The following is a 20420-nucleotide window of genomic DNA, read 5'->3' as shown; positions in this document are numbered from 1 at the left end:
CTCTCTCCAGAGGAGCACAAGACATATAAAGAGCTATATTGTGGAGATGGGGAGGGGGTGGTGGAGACCTTGTCACCCGTTGGGGCCTCTGGAGCCTGCAGCATGCCATCTTAAAGCTCAGCCTCCTTGTTCAAAAGCCCCAAAAATTGGACTGCTGGAGGGAATGCTCAGGGGGACAACTCACGAGTCTCTCAGCCCGTTCCCTCCCAGTTTTCTGCAGATCTACAGTCTCCCTTTGGAGAAAGCTCTGCCAATCAGAGGTGCTCAGAAGAGCTAAGTCCAGTGGTGTTAGAATAGTTCAGTATAGGTGGGTTTGTTTTGAGGTCAGTGAGGTAAAAAGAGCTGATGTTACCGTGCTGCTGGAACATAAGGTCTTACTGCAAAATAGCCTCACCATGACTCCTTGTAGCACTGTGGGGAGTCTTGTGCGCACTGGGAATATTAAACACAGGTCAGATTGCTTGGCCTACAATATAAACCAGGTGCGAAACACTATTTTCATAGCACTTTCCCCCTTATTTTCAGAGAAGCAAAAGGCCCGTTAAAAGAATAGTTAAAAAAATAGATTTATCTTAGATCAAATACGGCACAGGCTGGATGTCAATAACATCAAGAATAATTGGTTTCATGTCTTGCGACCTGACATTATAATGTGAAAAATATGATTTGAGACATACAGATGAAGGAGTGGATGCCGGGTTGCCATATCCTTCATACTGATATTAATTACATGATTTCTTGTTTGACTATTAATCAAGTTATGGCAAGAGTGAAATGTGTAACCTTATGTGCGCTTATGAGATATTAAAGAATCCTGTTCTACCCTGTATTTCTTTTCCTCAAGATTAATGTCCACATATTATGTGTGTGTATCCAACCATAATGATAAGACACTCGCCAGTGCTAGAAAGCCTTGAATTTTAGATAAGTTCTCTGTGTATGTGTGTTAGTATCTGTCTGTACAGGGAGAAGCTCAGACAGTCCCAGGACAAACGATCAACTGCCAGTGTCCAGCGTATCAGATATACTTCTTTGGAGAGTTTATCTAGGTTTTGGAACCAATCAGAATTTTGTTGACTTATGTATTGACGCAATTAGTATCCTCTGTCAGGGTATAACTGTGGTTGATTTTGAGTTGTACGGGGGCGGCCTACGAACTCCGTCGAGAGTACTGAAGCTGACTTCTGCTGATGAAATTGCAAACTATTTTCTTCAAGTAAAATTATTATTATTAATTGAACTCATCTCTGACTCCTGGTCTTCATTGCGACATATCTGGTCCTTGGGTTTTAACTGTAAATTCCCCTACACAGAGTTTCATGAATTATTCAATTTGAAAAAATTAAGTTATCATATGGATTCAGAAATAAGTGGTTTCCATTAACCGAACTAAAAACAATAGAAGGAAAAAAATTGTAAAATAGTAATATAAAAAAATAGTTTTAGTTTCTGATAAATTGTACAATATCTTTAAAAAATTTGGCAAGTCCAACAGCACGTTAAATTGATCAAAAGTGACAGTAAAAACATAAAATGTTACAAAAGTTTCTATTTCAAATCAATTCTGTTCTTTTGAATTTTCTATTCATTAAAAAAAGAAGAAACAATGTAACATGGTTTCCACAAAAATATTAGCATCTGATACTTGACATCATTGATAATTATCAATGGAATAACAGTATGTATCTTTACTGTACTATGCATTTGTAATTTTGCTGTTGACCATAAGAGACTTTTTTTTAAAAACAATCTTACCAACCACAAAGTCTTGAATGTTTTGAACAAAAAATTAAAAAACTTAACATAACATAAAAATCAAAATATAATAAACCCTGGACTATATATATGGACTAGTTTCATGGTGCATTTACAAACTTTTTGAAGCTTCACAGACTAGTCATTATGTCACTGTATGACAAAACAGGGATTGGAATTATTCTAAATGTTTTATTCATTGTGTGTTCCATGTAATAAACAACGTAACAGTTTGAAAGGACATGGGGGTAAATAAGTATGTTTTGGATGAAACCTCGATTTGGAAGAGTTCGCTCAGGGATGTGACATTTTTCATTAGACATGAACCAAGGCGAGGACAAATCAGATGACAGTTCAATACAGCTCCAAAGGAAAATGTCTAAAATGTATCGCCAGAGATAAACAGGTCCCCACGTTCCGATCTCGTCACAACACAGCCCACACGGAGTCCTCACATCAAAGAAATCTGCCAAATGTATGCCTTGAGCACACCTGACATCTCGCCCGAGGCTCTCAGATAAAACCATCTTTAAACATGAATGAATCACACATAACCGTCCTACAAAGGCACCGTTAGGAAATCATGTTTTCATCCCTCCTATTAATTATTCACCCAGCACAGATGTACAAGACAAAGGAAAAGGGTGAAAATGACAACTTCCTAAAAAGTTTTCTTGACAAAAAAAATAAACAAAGCGCCGCAACCTTGCATCAAAGCTGCCAAACTGAAAATCCATCTGCTCTTTTGGCCAGAGACGGTGTAGTACATCCAATGGATCCATTTTTCATAAATCAGTTTTTATAGTGCTTTAATGCCCTTCCACAAGTTGTAATTAAAAATGTAAACTAGATATAAAAACTCCTGACTACTGAGAATACAAACTGAATAACAAATCTGAGATCAGCAGGAATTGCGTTTACTAAGGTGCATCATTCTTTCAAGCCATTTTTGGACATAAAAACGTCATGGAACATTCAGTATAACACAAATGAAAATGAGCATTATAAAACCGTGGATGTGATTTTAGCTCATTATCTTAAACGGAGCATCTCGTACTTTCCATTTAAGCCTCTTAAAGTGTGTTGTGGGACTCTGATCCTCATCATTTTGAGTGGTCACTATCAACACAACCTGAATTCAGAGGTTTTAAAAGAACAACTGAAGCTGATCACAGGTGCAGCCAATCAGAACAAAGCAACTATTAAAACAATTATATAGATTATGAGAACAGCAATGTCTTAAACTAGCTATATGGACACTTACCAGCTATTAGAGTTAAAGACAGTCAAAAAAAAAGAAGCTTTTAGACAGCCTTACAAACAAATCAAAGTTTTACTCCCACAGGTATATGCTGTCATTTGGTATTAGATTTAGTTGAGATTTACATTTTTTTTATTGAGTTCATGCATTTTTCGACCCATGACCTTTCCAGTCGTTCAGAATTGCCAGATGAGGGTTTTAAAAATAATTTCATTGAGATTTCTAGAACAACTTTCCCATTCAGAGGCATCAAGCTTTTGAATGAATAAATTAAACAATTAAACTTATTAGTGTACATGTTTTCAACAAGACCTCAACATCCTCTGGCAAGTTTGACTCCCTAAGACCAATATCTGGTTGCTTAAACATGGCAGAGCTTAAATATACCTATAGAAATCTCTATGACTCTGTGTGAAAAATCATACTTTTAATGTCACCTGATATTTCCAGGTTTTCAGTGCTTATGGAAACCTTGTTTAAACTACACTGTCCACATACTATGAATTAATTGTTTACCTGTATTTCTTGCAACTCCGCTTGATTTAGCACAAAACATAAACAAAGGCTTATGTATTTAAAACAACAAACCTAAAAAGTCAACACAAAACGTAAGAAATTGAGAACTTATAGCAACTTAAAGAGGAACTAAGATCAATGAATAACAGTATCGCGCAAGTCTGGTTGTTTTAAACCAAGTAACTTAACGTTAAAATCTTCAACTGTCACAAACTCACTCATCAAATCAAATTATTTTTTTTTACATTTGTACAGCTGCTCTAACATGATTACGTGCATCAAAGATGAGATCTTGGGATCTGTATGTCTCATGCACAAGAAGCATCTGAGCATCAACATCACGCATTGATCCTCAAATTTTCATCTGCATCTACATGGTACAATCCTTCATGTAACGTCTACTACCTGAAAGCAATGACAAAGTTGATCCAAAGCAAGCACAAGCGGCATGCATTAACAAAAACACCTCAAAAGAGATGTGCAGCACATCTAGATGAACACTGCACAGAATCTGCAAAGAAACTACTTAGCAAAGTGTTCGTTAGCCTTTTCGTGCAGTGCAGTGAAGGCATCAGAGAACGTGCAGGTTTTTGCTCTGTATGTGACAATGCACAAAATTACTTACTTCTCTCTGGCTTGACTATCGGATGGAACGACAGCTCCTTTCCCTTTGGCGTACATGGTGGACTCTGTTTGAAGACTTTTAACCTACTCAACACCTGTCAAAGAAAGCGGCCAGGAAAACGGTCTATCTCCATAGCTACCCGCTTAGTGTTTTCCTCCCTTTTCGTACATCTCCAGCATTGGCCACAAATCAGGCACAGCTTCTGCTGGGGGAACTTGAAACAGTCTACTGGTGGATTTTTTTTTTCAATCGCTGTTCCAGGATTATGCTCACCCTCCCGCTGCTGCGGAGAAAAGGGGGGGCTCCTTAAAGGGGAAGGCACGCTCTAGTCGTTGGATTGTTGTGCTGTCTAGACTTGTGTAAATTATGTAACAAACTTAACTGAAAAACAGTGTTAATAGATCTTAATATTTAGACTCTCAGTAGAATTAAAAAGTAATTGTAAAAATGATTCAGCAATAAATATATTTGTTTATCAAAAGAAGACAGAGTCCCATCTACCATCTCATGTTGAAACAAGTGTGCATATGATTTGTTTTTCAAGGTTCTTTATTTGTAATGCTTGAAGAAGCAAATTTATGAAAAATTTTCCATAATTTTCCATACTTTGTTTATCTTTTTTTTCTCTCTGAAATTCATTGTGACAATTTTAAAGACTACGCAGTATCAAATCTAGAGTTTTAGTCATTCATTTTTAGAAAGAATACAGATAAAAATTTAGATTTTTTAAATTCTTGTACTATACAGATTTATGTCTAGTTAAATGGTTTCTAAAATAAAAATTTCCCTCACCCCAAAACACTGCAGCCATAAATCGTAGTTTGTGGTTGTGATGCAACTAAAGCCTGTTGGCTCTTTAAATAAAAGGGAGACACAAGCCCTTTAAAGTCTGCATAAAATCAAATCTTTTGTAAATGCAGTTTGTAGAACTTGTGTTTTTGGGGGGGTTTTTAGCCCCATGTTGTTAAAATTTTAGAACTTTCTGGTGAGTTTCCTGTGAAAACGACACTTAGTCTCATTTCAAAGCCTGCGCCCTCCGGATTCCACATTTGTCAGCCATTTATGATTGAGGCTGTATCATTTCATGGAAGTTTTTCTGTAATTTTTACATTTATAATCCTTGTTGACTGATGACAGAAAAATGTGACCTTCATGTTGACGCAGCCTTTGAAATGAGACACAGCTAATCTCACATCAATATTTGAGTGCAGTGCATCTCAGAATCCGATCAACAATCGATGAATTAAAGTCCCCAGCCTACAGTTACACTCGGATGTATGTCACAATATGGAAGAAAAGATCTCCCGCTACTTCTGTTTCATTGTAACTTTAATATATCCCACCCAAACTTCCTGTTTCAAAAGGAAATATATCAATAAAGGGAAAAAAATGCCCATCAAGCAAATGCACTAGATATTTAAACACTCAAAAACCGATCACTTGTGTTTAGATTGTTAAACGTTACCAGACAGAGCTCATTCCCAAGCTTTATCCCACCATTTGGTTCAGTCTAGAATAACAAATGTAATACTTTATCATAGCAACTATTTTTATTCATAAAAATGTAAATATTTTTTTCTTGTCTAATTTTGGCCATTCTAATATAAAGTATAAGTCATAATATTACACTGATTCAATGTCAGGATAAAAATGATAAACAAATTAATTAATGATGCATAGGCTTCATATTGATATTATTTTACTGGCAAAATGAATTAATTTAAATCAACCATTTTCTCCCCTATACACACGGGTATTTTAATTTACACATTTATTCTAAGTGTTAAACGTTTATTCAGAATAGAGCAATCTGAGTTGAAAAACTGACGTGTGTTTTGAAATGCATTTGTCAGGCTCTGATTGACAGCATGTATAGGGTGCATTATGATACTACTGTAGGTCAATAAGGACACCAGTGGAGGCCTATTTAGGACAGTTAATCATATCATCTCAGTTTACACAAATTATGTTTACCCAATGTTCCTCCACACTCTCCAGCCTCCTCCTGTGGTTCATGAGGCCTGGCTGAGTCATGTTTATGGCAATAGCTCTGGCAAAATCTTGTAAATACCAATACATGTAAGCCAGGCGACATGTTGGATAATGTACACCTTATCTACCTGTTACAAAACAGGTCACTTGCTTCATCTGAAAATAAGCAGAGTCGTGACTGATTGTTAAGTGTCTCTTTAAGAGTTAAGAGCAGGATGCCGAAGCCGAGGTGATGTTTCATGCTGTTTTTGATTGTGGGAAAGGCAGAGCCACTGCGCAGCTGACTACATGTTTGTTAGGGTTTTCCTCTTCCAGAGAGCGGGGAAAAAATTCATGTTGATGAGTATATTCCTCAGGCGTCTCCCGATGAGAGAGAGCTAGAGAGAGAAAGAGGGCAAGGGAGAGAGATGAAGAGAGAAAGAAAGAGAAAAGAAAAGATATAAAGAGAGATGGAGGGCAATGCGAAGATAGAGAGAGCGCAAAAGATGGAGGGCGAGGGAGATGGAGAGAGCGACTCGGCGAGACACTCTGAGAATAGCAAATACCTGTATTCTCCACCTCTGAAGCAGTGCCACAACAATCAGACCAAAACATCCAACATTTTAAAAAATCAAGCAAAATGTTATCCTCTTCTATCCTTGAATGTTTTATATATACTGTATAAAAAAAGCTCAAATGAACGCCGATATGAGGAAGTGTATTTCAGCATCAAATGGCATGTCAAATGGAGTTCTGTTCCTAATCATGCAATGTGATGAAAAGTATAAACAGACACACCCAGTTAAATGGCAATCAGGGGTGCAATTGCATTTCTGACACAACATTGACTGTTGACCGCTGAGAAAGGGTCTCTGCTTATGAATTGCCTGGGGAGTAAAGGCAGATCGTGCAGAAGTGACTGTGGAAAAATGCTGCGCTGTGAACAAGTGTGGTGAATGGCATCATTGCATGGAAACGCACCAAACCTCAGAGGCTCAGTATTTTATGACCATGGCAAAGTCACTAGGAATGAGATTAAAAAATGCCTGACAGTATTCTCTGTTCCTCATTCTTCTATCTTATTCTCTTTAGCATTCCTTGAATGTACCAAGTTTAAGTTTGGCTGGTTAGCATGGGCAGGTGAGCTAGATGCTGGAAAATGTATCTTTCTCCATCGATGGCCTTTCAGAAGAAGCCATGTAGCCTATTCTGACCAAATGTTTTGTTTAGCACAAATATATGTATTTAACACTAGCATTACAAAAGTCACTTATGCTCACCAAGGCTGCATTTATTTGATTAAAAACTATAAAAACAGGAATATTGTAAAACATTATTATAATGAAAAACGCTGGAATTTTGGTAGTTCCTAGGATAGCAAAGTCCACTAAAGGAGGTAGAGCTTTTTCACATTTGGCTCCCAAACTCTGGAATAGCCTTCCTGATAATGTTCAGGGTTCAGACACACTCTCTCTGTTTAAATCTAGATTAAAAACGCATCTCTTTCGCCAAGCATTCGAATAATGTATCTCTTAAATTGTGAGTGTAGTTGCATCTGCATTTTTATTCTTTAGCTTGGGTTAAACTAATTTTACTTTGTTGGATCAGCAGCTATGCTAATGATGTCTCTATTTTGTTTCTATGTTTTGCCACAGGATTTACATCCCGTGGTAACTAGGATTTACACAAGCTCCAGTCTGGATCCAGAACACCTGAGAAGAGATGATGCTGACCCTCAGAGGACCCCAGATGATCCTAACCTTGAATCAACAAACAGAACTAACAATTATTGCTACATGTGTGACTGCATCCTATAATTACTATTAATTAATAATATTGATAGTCCATTATCTAGCTGACTACGTCTTGTATTAATATTATTTTTTTTATTTTTCTAAAATCCTGTCAAACGTGCACAAACTACTAGCTACTACTAAATATTGTGGAAACATAATTTTCTGTAAAGTTGCTTTGTAATGATTTGTATTGTAAAAAGCGCTATACAAATAAACTTGAATTGAATTGAATTGAATTGAATTTAAAAATATATATTGATTCCTGTGATGGCACCGCTGAATTTTCAGCAGCCATTATCTCAGTCCTTGGGTGTCACATTATACTACAGTAATCATTCTTAATATGCTGATTTACTGCTCAAGTAACAATTCTTCTTATCAATGTTGAAAACAATTGTGTGAATTAATGTTTAAAAAGATTCATGGTTCTTTGTTGAACAGAAAGTTAATTTAACAGCATTTATTTATCATGGTAGTTGCAAATGAAAGACTTGGGACCGTGTGAATTTTTATGGCATCATCTGCCAATCAAAAACTCTAGACTATATAGTCACATGGCATTTACAGTTCAGGTGACTGGCTTAGTAATGAGTCCAGAACTAAATGCTCAGCAAAGACTGTCATGCACCAGTGAGCAAATGCCATTGAGATGAATGTGAATGCTAATGGAAAGCTTTCTCCAGGTGTCATAGGGATTTGTTCAGACTCATAAGTAAAGAAGATAATACACAAACACACAGACTTAATTTCTGTCTCATCACCCAATCCACACAATTCTCCTTCCAGAACAAACATACTTTCTCTCTGTTAAAGTGGAAAAATTACTCAATATGAATCTAATGATCAATGTTAACACCATTTTTGGGAATATGTCATTATGAGTCTGCTGTAATGCACTGTTGCAGTCAATAAACAGTAACATGATTTCCCCCTTTCCCCTGTAAACAACCCTGCCACAAGATACATGGAAGTGAGGTGGGTAGGACATATACTTCGCTATGTAATCAGCTGCTGAATCCCATAAGTGTTCATTGAGCTAAATGCTAAACCTCCAGGGTGGCTTATATAAGTATTTTTGTAGTATTTAATATTCCTGATGTGAAAAGTAATCAAAGAATCTCATGTAAACGCTAGTTTCCATTCCAACTGGCCATGTGCATGGAACTTAAAGGCATCTACAAATAGGTAAATGTATGCATCATTGCATGACCAGTCAAATGTAGTATGCAAATACTAGTATGCAGCTCTAATCTGGTAAATGCTAAATTTAGTGTAGAGGTTTTCCCTCAGAAACTGCTAGTAAATTTCACAAATAATTTCAAAGAATCTGGATGCAATACATTGATTAAACATGAAATTTTAAAAGTAGAAAGACTGAGTATTTTCTTTTAAAACATACTCCAATAATTTGTTTTATTAACAGTGAAAGGCATGAAGATATTAAGATATCATAAATATTATCATCACAAATTTCTGTATACAGTAGCTACTTAAAAAAATAACGTGTATTGTAAAAAACAGTATACAAATAATAGAAGAGCAATCACAATGAACGTAGTATGCAAATGCTATAATAACATCACTGATGTAGTTACCTTTAGAATGTTATTCTATCAGTGTAAATGGGAGATTTGCCATATGTAATCTTACATTTCTTTATAAGTATAAAGTTTCCAAAGTCCCAAAATTGCTACACTTAAAGGTAGAGTTTACCAAATATTAAACAACTTGACATTTACTCACCTTCATATCGCTCCAAACCTACATTACTTTCTTTCTTCTGTGATACATAAAAGAATATGAACTATCCCTTTAAGACTTGAGTGTTTAATGTTATGCAGTTCAGGATGAGTTATTCACATAAGTTCACTTAAGGTTAACGATTTAGAACAACCCCGAACTAGAAAGTTTGAGAATTATCAATGCACTGCCTTGGGAGCACTGTAATGAAGAAAATTAAGAATTAAAACTAAATGTACCCTGAAGTTATAATGCTAAGCTGCACAAAGTAGTTTCAGTGCTCTGTGAAATGTGCCTCATTTTTGACATCCGCAGTGTGGGCACAGTAGCCAGATTCTCGTCACGACAGTTGTGCATAATGTGTTTGTGCTTTCCATATTGAATTGGATTGGTCGGGGTAGTCTTTGAGAAAAGGATCTCATTATTAGTGCCAGTGAGATAGCTTTCTTGCTCTCGGTTGCATGTTGTGGGTGTTGGACGAGTAGGAGGGGGGCATGAATGTTTCTGTGTGAGTGTGTGCGTGGCTGAGAAAAAGAAAAAGGGAGAAAGAGAGTTTAAGTGAGTTAGACAAGTAAGCTAACACATTGTGAGCTAGGAATGCAGTATACAGTATGTTGACTGTATTGCACTAAATGACGCCAGACACAGTAGCACAGTTCCAAAACCTAGTGCGACCTGCCTATACTTAGGTGGCTTCTAAAGCAGCACACTAACCATCTTAGAGCCTCATGAATAAATTATTTGGAACACTACTTTGATGCTATAATGTGTTCCTGTGGCTCAGTGGTAGAGCATTGTGTTGGCAGTGCAAAAGCTTGTGGGTTCAATTCCCAGGGAACACACATACTGGTAAAAAAAATTATATATATATATGTGTATCAGAAATGCTCTGTAAGTTGCTTTGGATAAAAGCATCTATATGCATGATGCTGAGTTATCAGTGTGATGTGCTAGTAAGAATACATACCACACATTAGCTAAAATAATTCATTGTTTGTCAGATTTAAGCATTTTAAACACTGCTTTCCAATACTGAATAAAGTATATTTATAAGCAATAACTGAATAGGAAATAGCATATTACTCTTACTATTTCTGACGAATCGTAATAAGACATAAAAGAAAAAAAAATTCATAGCTCATTGAACTGCATTATGGGACTAAATTCACAATGTGGATATACCATGTGGCCAAAATAAGATCATAGTAGACATCAGTTACTCACGTTCATGCCATTGCAAACACATATGATTTTCTTTCTTTTTATTAATATTTTTAATTAGTTATTTTTTATATCTAGTTTTAAGTTGTATATTTTACATTGTCCATTAAAAGTTTTTGTTTGTTGTATTTTTGTAATTTTTTTTATAGTTTTTAATATGTCTATATAATTTTTATTAGTGTTGTTTTTTTATTGTATTTTATAATTTATTTATATAATTATTTGTGTAGTTATTGTACAACATCAATTTAATATATATATATATATATATATATATATATATATATATATATATAAAGATTTTGATAAATGACACCAGCGATAGTTTACATGTGTGGATCTACGCATGCAAATGGGTGCTTATTTGCATGTACTTGTGCATTCTAACGAGTGTGCAAGCGTTCAATAGATATCATTCGTGTATGTCTGGTGAGGGCAATCCAGATCATAACAACCCCAGCTGAGGTTGAGGAGAGGTGGAGGTATAACAGGGAAACGTGAACTACATACCTTAGACAAACACACAGACACACACTGCCAGTATCTCATTAACATTACTCATATTTGTGTATACGACAAATAAGCGGCAGTGACTTGAGACAAAGAGAAGATGAAGATCTTTTTACGTCACGCTCTTTGTTTATTTTAATCTGCTGCGCTCATCCCGTGCTGTCTATTCAGCGAGTCTGTTTTCATTTGCCTATCAGCAGATGCCCTTTTCTTGATTTATAATGCTCATGGCATCAACTCACAGACTCAGGAGGGAAATATTTAATTAAACTGGAGATGGGTGGGCCTCTTGTGCCGCTCTCAGGGGCCAAGAGCAGCGGGACCACTCACGTTGTTGTTTTTTTCACTGATGGGGCTATGAGCAGGTAACAGAACCTGAGAAACTAGCTTCACGTGATGGAGACCAATGGTTAAGGATCTCTAATGATGCCTAAACTACATCTCTCTACTTTTAATTCCATGGCAGAGTTTTCACTGTCTGGAAAACCTGATTAAAATATGCAGAATTTCATGGTTCGAATGAATGATACTGTTCTGAAGTCTACAGGTCTCAAAGAGAGCGCATGTGTGTGTGCGTTATGCTGCTGGTGGTATTTCTCTCCGTCATTTCCCTCTCAGTGCATTTGTGTTAGTAGCAGCCGGGCTCAGGCCAGCCATTAATCACAGGATAAAATGATAGATGTTCTTCATAGAATAAGTGGATGCACCATGCATGCAGAAATAACCTGCTGTGCTGGCTCAAGGAGGACACATAAACATTTTATCTCTCTCCAGATTTTCTGTGGACAGACATACACACTATAATACACTGTTCTGCACAAAACATCTAAAACACACAAACACACACAAATAATGCATTCTCGTAAACCACCCTTGGCAGAGTCTATTTAGCTTAGTCTATTTAGCTTTATTCTAGAAAAAGAAAGAAAGAAAGAAAATAGTGTGTGTGTGTGTGTGTGTGTGTGTGTCTGAGAGAGTCAGGACAGTCTGCTGTTTAGTGAGCCTTGTTGCTGAGCCTAAAGGAAGTATTCTGTGTGTGTTATAGCACTGTCCTGGCAAAACAGATATTTAAATATATTCCACAGTACAAAATACCAAGGGCGTGAATCACTAACTTAGTGAGTTTAAGAAATCGATTGGTTCAATTTGTGAATGACTCATTAAAACTAGTTTTAGGAACTGATCAACCAATTCACTGAAAATAATTTTACTAAAAAGAATGATTAATTTACAAATCTTTTGTTTAAAATGTATGAAAATATGTCAAATAGTTGCATCAGAGCAGTACTAAATTGTAAAAATCATCATACAAATGTCATTTTTTATTTGGTACTGTGCTGATTCAGCTATTTGACATATTTACACACATTAAACAAATGATTTGTAAGTGAATCATTCTTATCCTCATAACTGTATATATGAGAACTGATCACAATATTCCACAATATTCCACAATAAACACACAATTCTAATGCATTTTATGAGACCAAAATGTGCTGTATACTCAGAAACTAGTAAAGTGATGTAAAAACAACTAGTGAATTACCATTGAAAATCAGTAGTATATTCCTAAAAGTGTGTGAACTTCACAGCTCTGTAATCAGAATCAGTCATGATTACAGGCGAAAACGTGCTGATGCTTTATGAGGACGTGTAACTAGACGGAATCGATTGCTACACACAATCAGCTATGTTTGTTTTTTTTATTTCAAAGGATGCATCTGTTCATCAAGGAGTCTACCACTTTTAACTTCAGAAATTCATACCCTTGCACCAAACACACACACACACACCATCACCAGTCCACTAACACCAGCAGTGCTGAAACTTCTGTTAGGCTGAACTCAACGTAGCACTATCACCCCCATCTCCCAAGCTCATTTTAACTGAATGTGGTCCCAGGCACCTAGTAGAATAATGACACCCTTTCTGTTGCATCCCATTACAGGTGGGAGGAGGGGGCTGGTGGAGGTTGGGTGTAACAGCAATGACAGAGATCAGGGAGAGTTTATGACCCTTAAACATCCAGCAAGTTTCTACTTATGCCCTGTGAGATAAACAGACAACATATCTTACATGTTTTATCAGGGATATAAATATTGAAATCAATGCTTAATAATAATAAAAAAAAAAAGATGCAAAAGCAAGAGGAAAGCAACTTTATAATGCTAAGGTGACAGGCAGTTTAATGTATAAAAAGATCATTTGTAGTTTTTTAATTAATTAAAAAAGTATTATATTAAATAATTTTCAAATTGTATATAATTTTAAAATCTAGAAAGATCTATACACACACACACACACACACACACACACACTTCATGTAGTGCTAATAAAAAAGAGCCCCAAAAATATATATATAAATATGTTTTATTCTAAATGATGAGAAGGTGTTACCATAGAGAGCTATTTCTACCTGGTTTAACCCATAAACATTTATTTTGTTAGTATGATGTAATGCATATAGGTTGGTTCTTGATGAAAATAAAATTTTTGACTTGAGTAAAACCAGATGTTACCATACATAGGCATTTTTAAATGTTAGGTGGGAGTACCATTAGGAGCCGGTTTATTTGCATAGTTAACTGGGGCCTGTATTCTGGAGGAGGAGCCTTTGTAATTAGGCATTAAACGGAGGTTGATCTGTTGCTCTCTCTAGATTTATTTATTTAAATGGCAACGCTGTAATTGCTCCTGCCCAGATGCCAGAAGAAAAAAAAGCCCTCCAGCATCATTAGGTCAAGACCCTCATCAGCACTTCCTCATAGGTCATGCTCAATTACAGACCTGCATCTCTCATCAGCTCCAATACTGCATTTTCAAAGTGCTTTTATTAAGATTTCATGCTAATTGAATAGACTTGTTTGCATGCCAATCAGCTTATTTGTGATTTCTTTCCAGAGGATGCATTCACAGTTACACATACAAAAAAAAAAAAAATTAAATGCATCGCTGCTGACCTTCAAAGCGGTTTAAAGAACAGATCTGTCTCTAGGGGGAAGTAAAATAATTTAGAAAACCTTTTATAATACGGGGACATTTTTAGTCTTTAGGTTTTTCATTCAAAAGTCTGGTTACACAAATGTGATTTCAACAGCTAAAAACATAAAACAGAAACAAACAGTATTTGTAAATTCTGCCCCCCCAAACTTTTTTTTTCTTAGCTGAAATACATAAAAAGGGCCAGTACATTTACATAATGGATTTACATAATGAATTGTATCTTTGGTCCAGTTTCCTTTGACTTTGACTTTAAATATTATAATATAGATATTTTTAAATGACCTAAATGTATAAATGTTGTAAACAAAAACAACAGTTATATAACTAAAAAAAAAACTTAAAATAATTGACTAGAGTAAAAAGTATAAGAACAGTTCGAACAAAATATTCAGTGGAAAGTCCCTACCAAAATAAACTTGTGTGTGTGTGTTGTATATGTTTACAGATATTTTTCTCTTTCCTCTGCAGCACATGAACATGTTTGCACTGCCGGTCTTTCCTGTTGGCTCGTCTTAACTTCTATGCTTGCCAGTTCCTAGGACCTCATAAAAACTGTAGGCCTGCAACAGACGGAATTTGGATGCTGACATCAAAAAAATGGCTCTTGTTGGAATAGACCTATAAAAAAAGCATTTTTTTTTTCCAGAGGTTATGGTCTGTGTTTCAATGGACAATCCAACTTACAATTCCATGCATCCACTTTACTTACTTTCTATGAGATCAGTGAATCTGTATGTTGACTAGCTGGCCAGAAAATGCCTTGCATCTTAGTTATCGGTGTTATGAGTCGGTGGTGGAGGGACTTAAGTTGGCTGTGATAAAAATAGGTACCGGTATCTGTTTTTGTGCATTTAGAAAAAAAAAATATTTATATATTTTTTCAACTACGATTGAAATAAACATCCGTTAGAAGCAGTGGAGAGAACAGAGTGGGGAAAATGATGGAAGAGGAAAAGAGAATTAGAGGGAAAAAGAGAGTTGGGGGTTGGAAGGAGAGATTGAGAGAGAGAGAGAGAGAGAGAGAGAGAGAGAGTACTGAGTAAAGAGGTCAGTGTGAGATTATAAAACAAAGCCTGACCTAACCTGGCCTATTTCTGACTGTGGCCTTTCCTCCACTCAGACCTAGAAATGACAGATTTAGGAGAGTCACTGCATTTCAAAGGAGATGACAGTAGTCATTTTATTTACCAATGTTTCAGCTCTGTAAAATGCACAAATATCATTATAGCTTTTAATTTAATTAATCTTTTATTATTATTTATTATTTAGTATCATTATACATGTTATTCATTATACATTATGCTATTCATAGATATTATTTTGAATTAGTTTTTATTTGATATTTTCTGTTTTCATTTTATTCTTAAAATTGTAGTAATTTTGCTATTTTTATCAATTTATTGTAATTTTTTTAATGCGCATGTATTTTTTATTTATTTTTATTTCATTATTTCACTTAAACTAAATGAAGAGGAGAAATGTTGCCTTGCAGTTTATTATATAAAAAATGTTTATGGTTTTAGTTAACAATAATAACGCTGGGTTAAATAAATTTAGACATTTTTCCTGTAACATGCTGTGATTTTTTTTTTCCTTAATGAAATTGCATTGACTTCCATTCATTTAAAACCAAATCCATTAAAATAGTTTTTACTATTTTTCTCTGAATACTTTTTACATTAACATCAAATATTTAATGCAATAACAATATATCCTATTGAGTAGCATAAATGAAAAATTCAAACCAACTTTCATCCTATATCTTAAGGAAACATTAGACTATTTTCCATGAGTCCTTGGTGTGACATGTTCACGCATTGACAAACATTACAAGCAGATGTCTCTGAAGTGATCTGAATGAAGTTCCCTGCTGTAGGCCTGTGTGTTTCATCTTGATATTGTTGGCAATCTTCCCTGAGTCAGTACTGTAGAGTTTCTTATCCACCCTTTTCAGGGCCTCCATGCCCCCCCCCCCCCCCCGCCTCCATTCCCTTACACACACAGCATGTGTACAGTACAAACTACAGACAGCGAGAGGTACAAAGGGCCAGGTCTTGTCTCTTCAGCCATTAACACTGGAGTACTCCTGACAGCACTTCACAAAAACCCTACAATACGCTCTTTCCTCACAAACAGGAGTCTTCATCGTTCACACTTAAGCCGTATGTTAAAACAAACAGCAGCGTAAGCCTAATGAAAGAAATGGTGTCTGTTTGCCTGTGTGGTTTAAACTTATAAACACTCCAAGCCTGTTTCAGACTCGGAGTAAATACTAAAACAAGTATTTGTTAGATGAACTTTAAATTGAAAAAACTCATTAGGAGATATCAAATCAAAATTGAAGAGAAATGAAGCAAGAAAGTTACATTGTGAGACATAAAGCCCCAATTATGAGAACGTAAGCTGCATTTGTGTGATATAGAGATGCAAATGTAAGACACAGAAGCCCATTTCCACAACAGGATAAAAAATAAAAAAGGTTTTTATATCTCACAATTCTGACTTTTTTCTCGCAATTAAAAATTGTCTTGGTATCAGTTCTAAGAAAAAGAAAAGTCGGAATTACCTTTTTTATTTTTATTCTGTCTGAGAAACAAAAAACAAAAGAATGTGTCCATTTAGATTTCAGAGAAAAAAAATCTAATTGTAAAAAAACAAAAAAAACAATTCAAATTGCAACAAAAAATTTTTTTTTACATTTTAAAATAAAGTTGAAATTACATAAAAGTAAACTTGCGATGATGAGGAAATCTCATAAACCTGCAATTATGAGAGTAAAGTCACAAATGTGAGACATAAAATCATAATTACAAGTAAAGTCAAGACACCGAAGTATGTAATCCAAAAAGTGCCAGATTTAAACAGAAACTAAAAATAATTCTCTCAATTAATTTGTTCAAGGCCAATTTACCTGCACTATGCTTTCTACAATAATTTGACATCACTATTTGTACCATTTGTCATTTTTGTCTATATATTTTTTCTCCTAACGGAGAAGTATATTACAGTATTTCATTCACAGATTTCTCTGAATAAAACCTTCATCTATTCAGAGCAATTCTAGTGTTTGCTAAAACACACTCGAGGACACATTCTCAATGGAATGTTGAGGGAGAGAAGTCTGGGAAAATAAAGGAAGCACTCTCAACGGAGTAACCAATCCCTCTCTTCTTCCAACCAACAGGCAGAGTGCTAACCACAGTGGCAAGTAACGGTGATCTGTTTTGAGACACACGGATGCATGCGGTGTCAGACCCAAAGCCTGCCGTGAATAATGAGATTTAACTCAATTAGAAATGGCATAAGGTGCCGAGAGAGCAGAGGAGAGATACAGAGAGGGATAGAGAGACAGTAATCCACACATGTCCTACTCTTTCGGCACTAGATTAAAGTCTCAGCCACTGTTTATCCTTTCTGCACCCATCATCTCATTGGCATCCATTTGGGAAGATTTGATGAATGACATGTCTTATTAAAGGTATACGCAGTCAGGGGTGGCATGTACACACACTAACAAACATATACATATATATATATATATATATATATATATATATATATAGTTAGTTAGTTACAATACAGTTAGTTACAATAACTCTAGGCTTCTTGTGATTACAACTGACATTTTTGTAATAACTAATATTTTGGATGTTTAACACAGAAAAGCAGACCCATAGCATTACAGTAGGCCTGTCATGTGTGACAATCTTACTTTGTAGAGTATTGCAAAACACAACAACAAAGCTGCTGGTGAGCACAACATGTCTGTATGTATTGATTTATGAATCTTAACAATAGCCTTTAAAATGTCTATTACTATATCACATAATACTGTCATGATGCTTTAGAAAGAGCAGCCAATCAAAAGCAAGAAAGGAAGTAAGTTAGTTACGCCGTTCTAAAACAATATCTGAAGCTGGACTTTGTGTCGCATGAATCTTGAGTGTGTTGTCTCTATTGTAAAGAGCCCAGACACTTAATGTGGACATTCAAAACCAATTCTGTAGCCTCCTCGTCCGAGCACTCACCATTACCATATCTCACACAGAGAAACCAAAGACGTGAGAGATGATTTGGTGAGAAGCCATAATTATATTAGATTAGGACCCTGCAGCAGACAGCTCATCTTCGACCACCTCGGCACCACAGGTTAGATAGAGGAGAAAAAAAGATTAAGTGCAAAGAGGAGGCAGAGGTGCAAAGTCATCAAATCAAATCTCAGCCTTTTAGCCGTTTGGCTGGCCAGGATCCGCTGCTGACAGGATTTTTTTTTCTGCACGGCCAGAGGTCTTGGATTCTGTCTACATGCTGACTCTACATATGATCTCTATCAGGGCCTTGCGGGACCCTGCGCCCCTCACTGTCTAACAGAGCAGGTTTGCACTGACTGAGGGCGATGTAAGTGTTAACAGGTGGCGGCAGAGTGTAGATGCACATATATCTATGAAATGACCAAGGTGAGCATAAATTAGTCAAGGTCATTTCTTTTGTGCTTTGATTTATGTCAAATTCTATCTGTAATATTGATGATCTGCAAATTTAATTGAAAGTGATTGTGACATGTGGCCAATATGGTGACCCATACTCGGAATTAGTGCTCTGCATTTATCCCATCCTAAGTGCACACACACACACAGCAGTGAACACACACACACCGTGAACACACACCCAGAGCAGTGGGCAGCCATTTTTTGCTGCGGCGCCCAGGTAGCAGTTGGGGGTTCGGTGCCTTGGTGTGAAAAGGCTTTGAATTAAATGAAAGATTAAGGGAAAGATTTCGTTTTCTTTTTTTGTTTTGCATTTTTTTCTACTTTATGTCATATATGTTAGATGATTTCACATCACAAACCTGGGTTATATAAAACCAACATCTGCGTTCTCTTTTCTGATATAACTAAATTGATTTTCTAGTAAAAAGCAAAGAGAGAGAAATCATGAGAGAAGATGTTAACAGGGACAGCAGCAGCGATTATCCAGGTTAAATCTTTATCTGAACTAACTCCAATTGACCAATGTCCTCATGTCTCTAGGGATTGCTTTATAGTTTTTATCCACTTACGCAGAGTGGGCATCTGCAGCTGTTCTCATGCAGAGACAGTGGCAGGGAGTGAGAGCAAGAGACAGAGAGAGAATTAGGCAGGACTCCAAATTTATTTAGCATTTGTTTCACTGTGACTCATAATGTTGCTGTATTGTGTATTATAATATTAAATAAATGCCTTGGATTTTCACATTAATACATAAAGTTCTTCTCACATTAATACACATCTTTACCATATCTTTCCCTCATCCTTTTAGATTCTTGTGCACTATTCATTTATTCTCATGCCAAACTCTATCAGCATGCAACAGTGCCTTATACAGTTCTCACCGTCAAGTACTAGCTGCACAGATACGCTAATATGCATAAAATTGTCCCATCGTCCTGAGTGAAATATGCATATCTTGTGGCTGATACTCACTGCATGTCCCATAGGCAAAGGAACTGTAATCTTGCAAGTGGAAGTCATTCCCATCTGAATAATTGATGAGAAATTATTGGCATAAGAGGTGGCATGTACCCATTGCCATTTCAACGAAGATGTTAAGTAATGGTCATTGCATCATAAATGACAAAACGACTGGCCATGCAATGTAAATAACACATTTTAAAACAAACAATTATTTTTTCCAAAGAAAATACAAATTGTGGTTTTATAAAATATTTTAGTATTACCGGTAATTATAACTTACAAATATTGACCAAGAAGTAAATTCGGGTTAAAATCGATTATTATATATACTGTCAATTTATAAAATATAAATAAACATTGCTTTCCACATATGCCCTATTATTATTATTATTATTATTATTATTAATGTTGTTCTTGTTACTGTTATTATTATTATTATTATCATCCGTATGTAACATTCCGAAATTTGTATTTGCTTGTAAGTTTAAATCCTGGTTATCTAATTTCAAATGTACTAATTTCTTATTTCCGCGGAGGGAGGGTAATACACTGATTTAAACAGCTGCTTC

The 20420-nt window shown here is 35.8% G+C and overlaps 1 protein-coding gene across 3 annotated transcripts in view; it reads right to left on the bottom strand.

The window, feature by feature from the left end:
• LOC132154670 (single-stranded DNA-binding protein 3-like) overlaps positions 1-4389 on the bottom strand; it is a 71162-nt gene extending 66773 nt beyond the window's left edge. The window contains exon 1 of one of the 3 annotated variants that reach the window (XM_059563317.1): positions 4158-4389. In XM_059563317.1, coding sequence (XP_059419300.1) covers positions 4158-4213 — 56 coding nt within the window. In that variant the 5' untranslated portion in view covers positions 4214-4389. The remainder of the gene's footprint in view (positions 1-4157) is intronic. The other 2 variants (XM_059563315.1, XM_059563314.1) reach the window with 2 other exon arrangements.
• Positions 4390-20420: the final 16031 nt, after the last annotated feature.

This window comes from Carassius carassius, chromosome 12 (assembly GCF_963082965.1).
Source record: "Carassius carassius chromosome 12, fCarCar2.1, whole genome shotgun sequence".
In the NCBI taxonomy this organism is placed as follows: Eukaryota; Metazoa; Chordata; class Actinopteri; order Cypriniformes; family Cyprinidae; genus Carassius; species Carassius carassius.
Note: the sequence above shows the minus strand (reverse complement) of the source record. Positions and strands in the feature narration are given on the sequence as shown.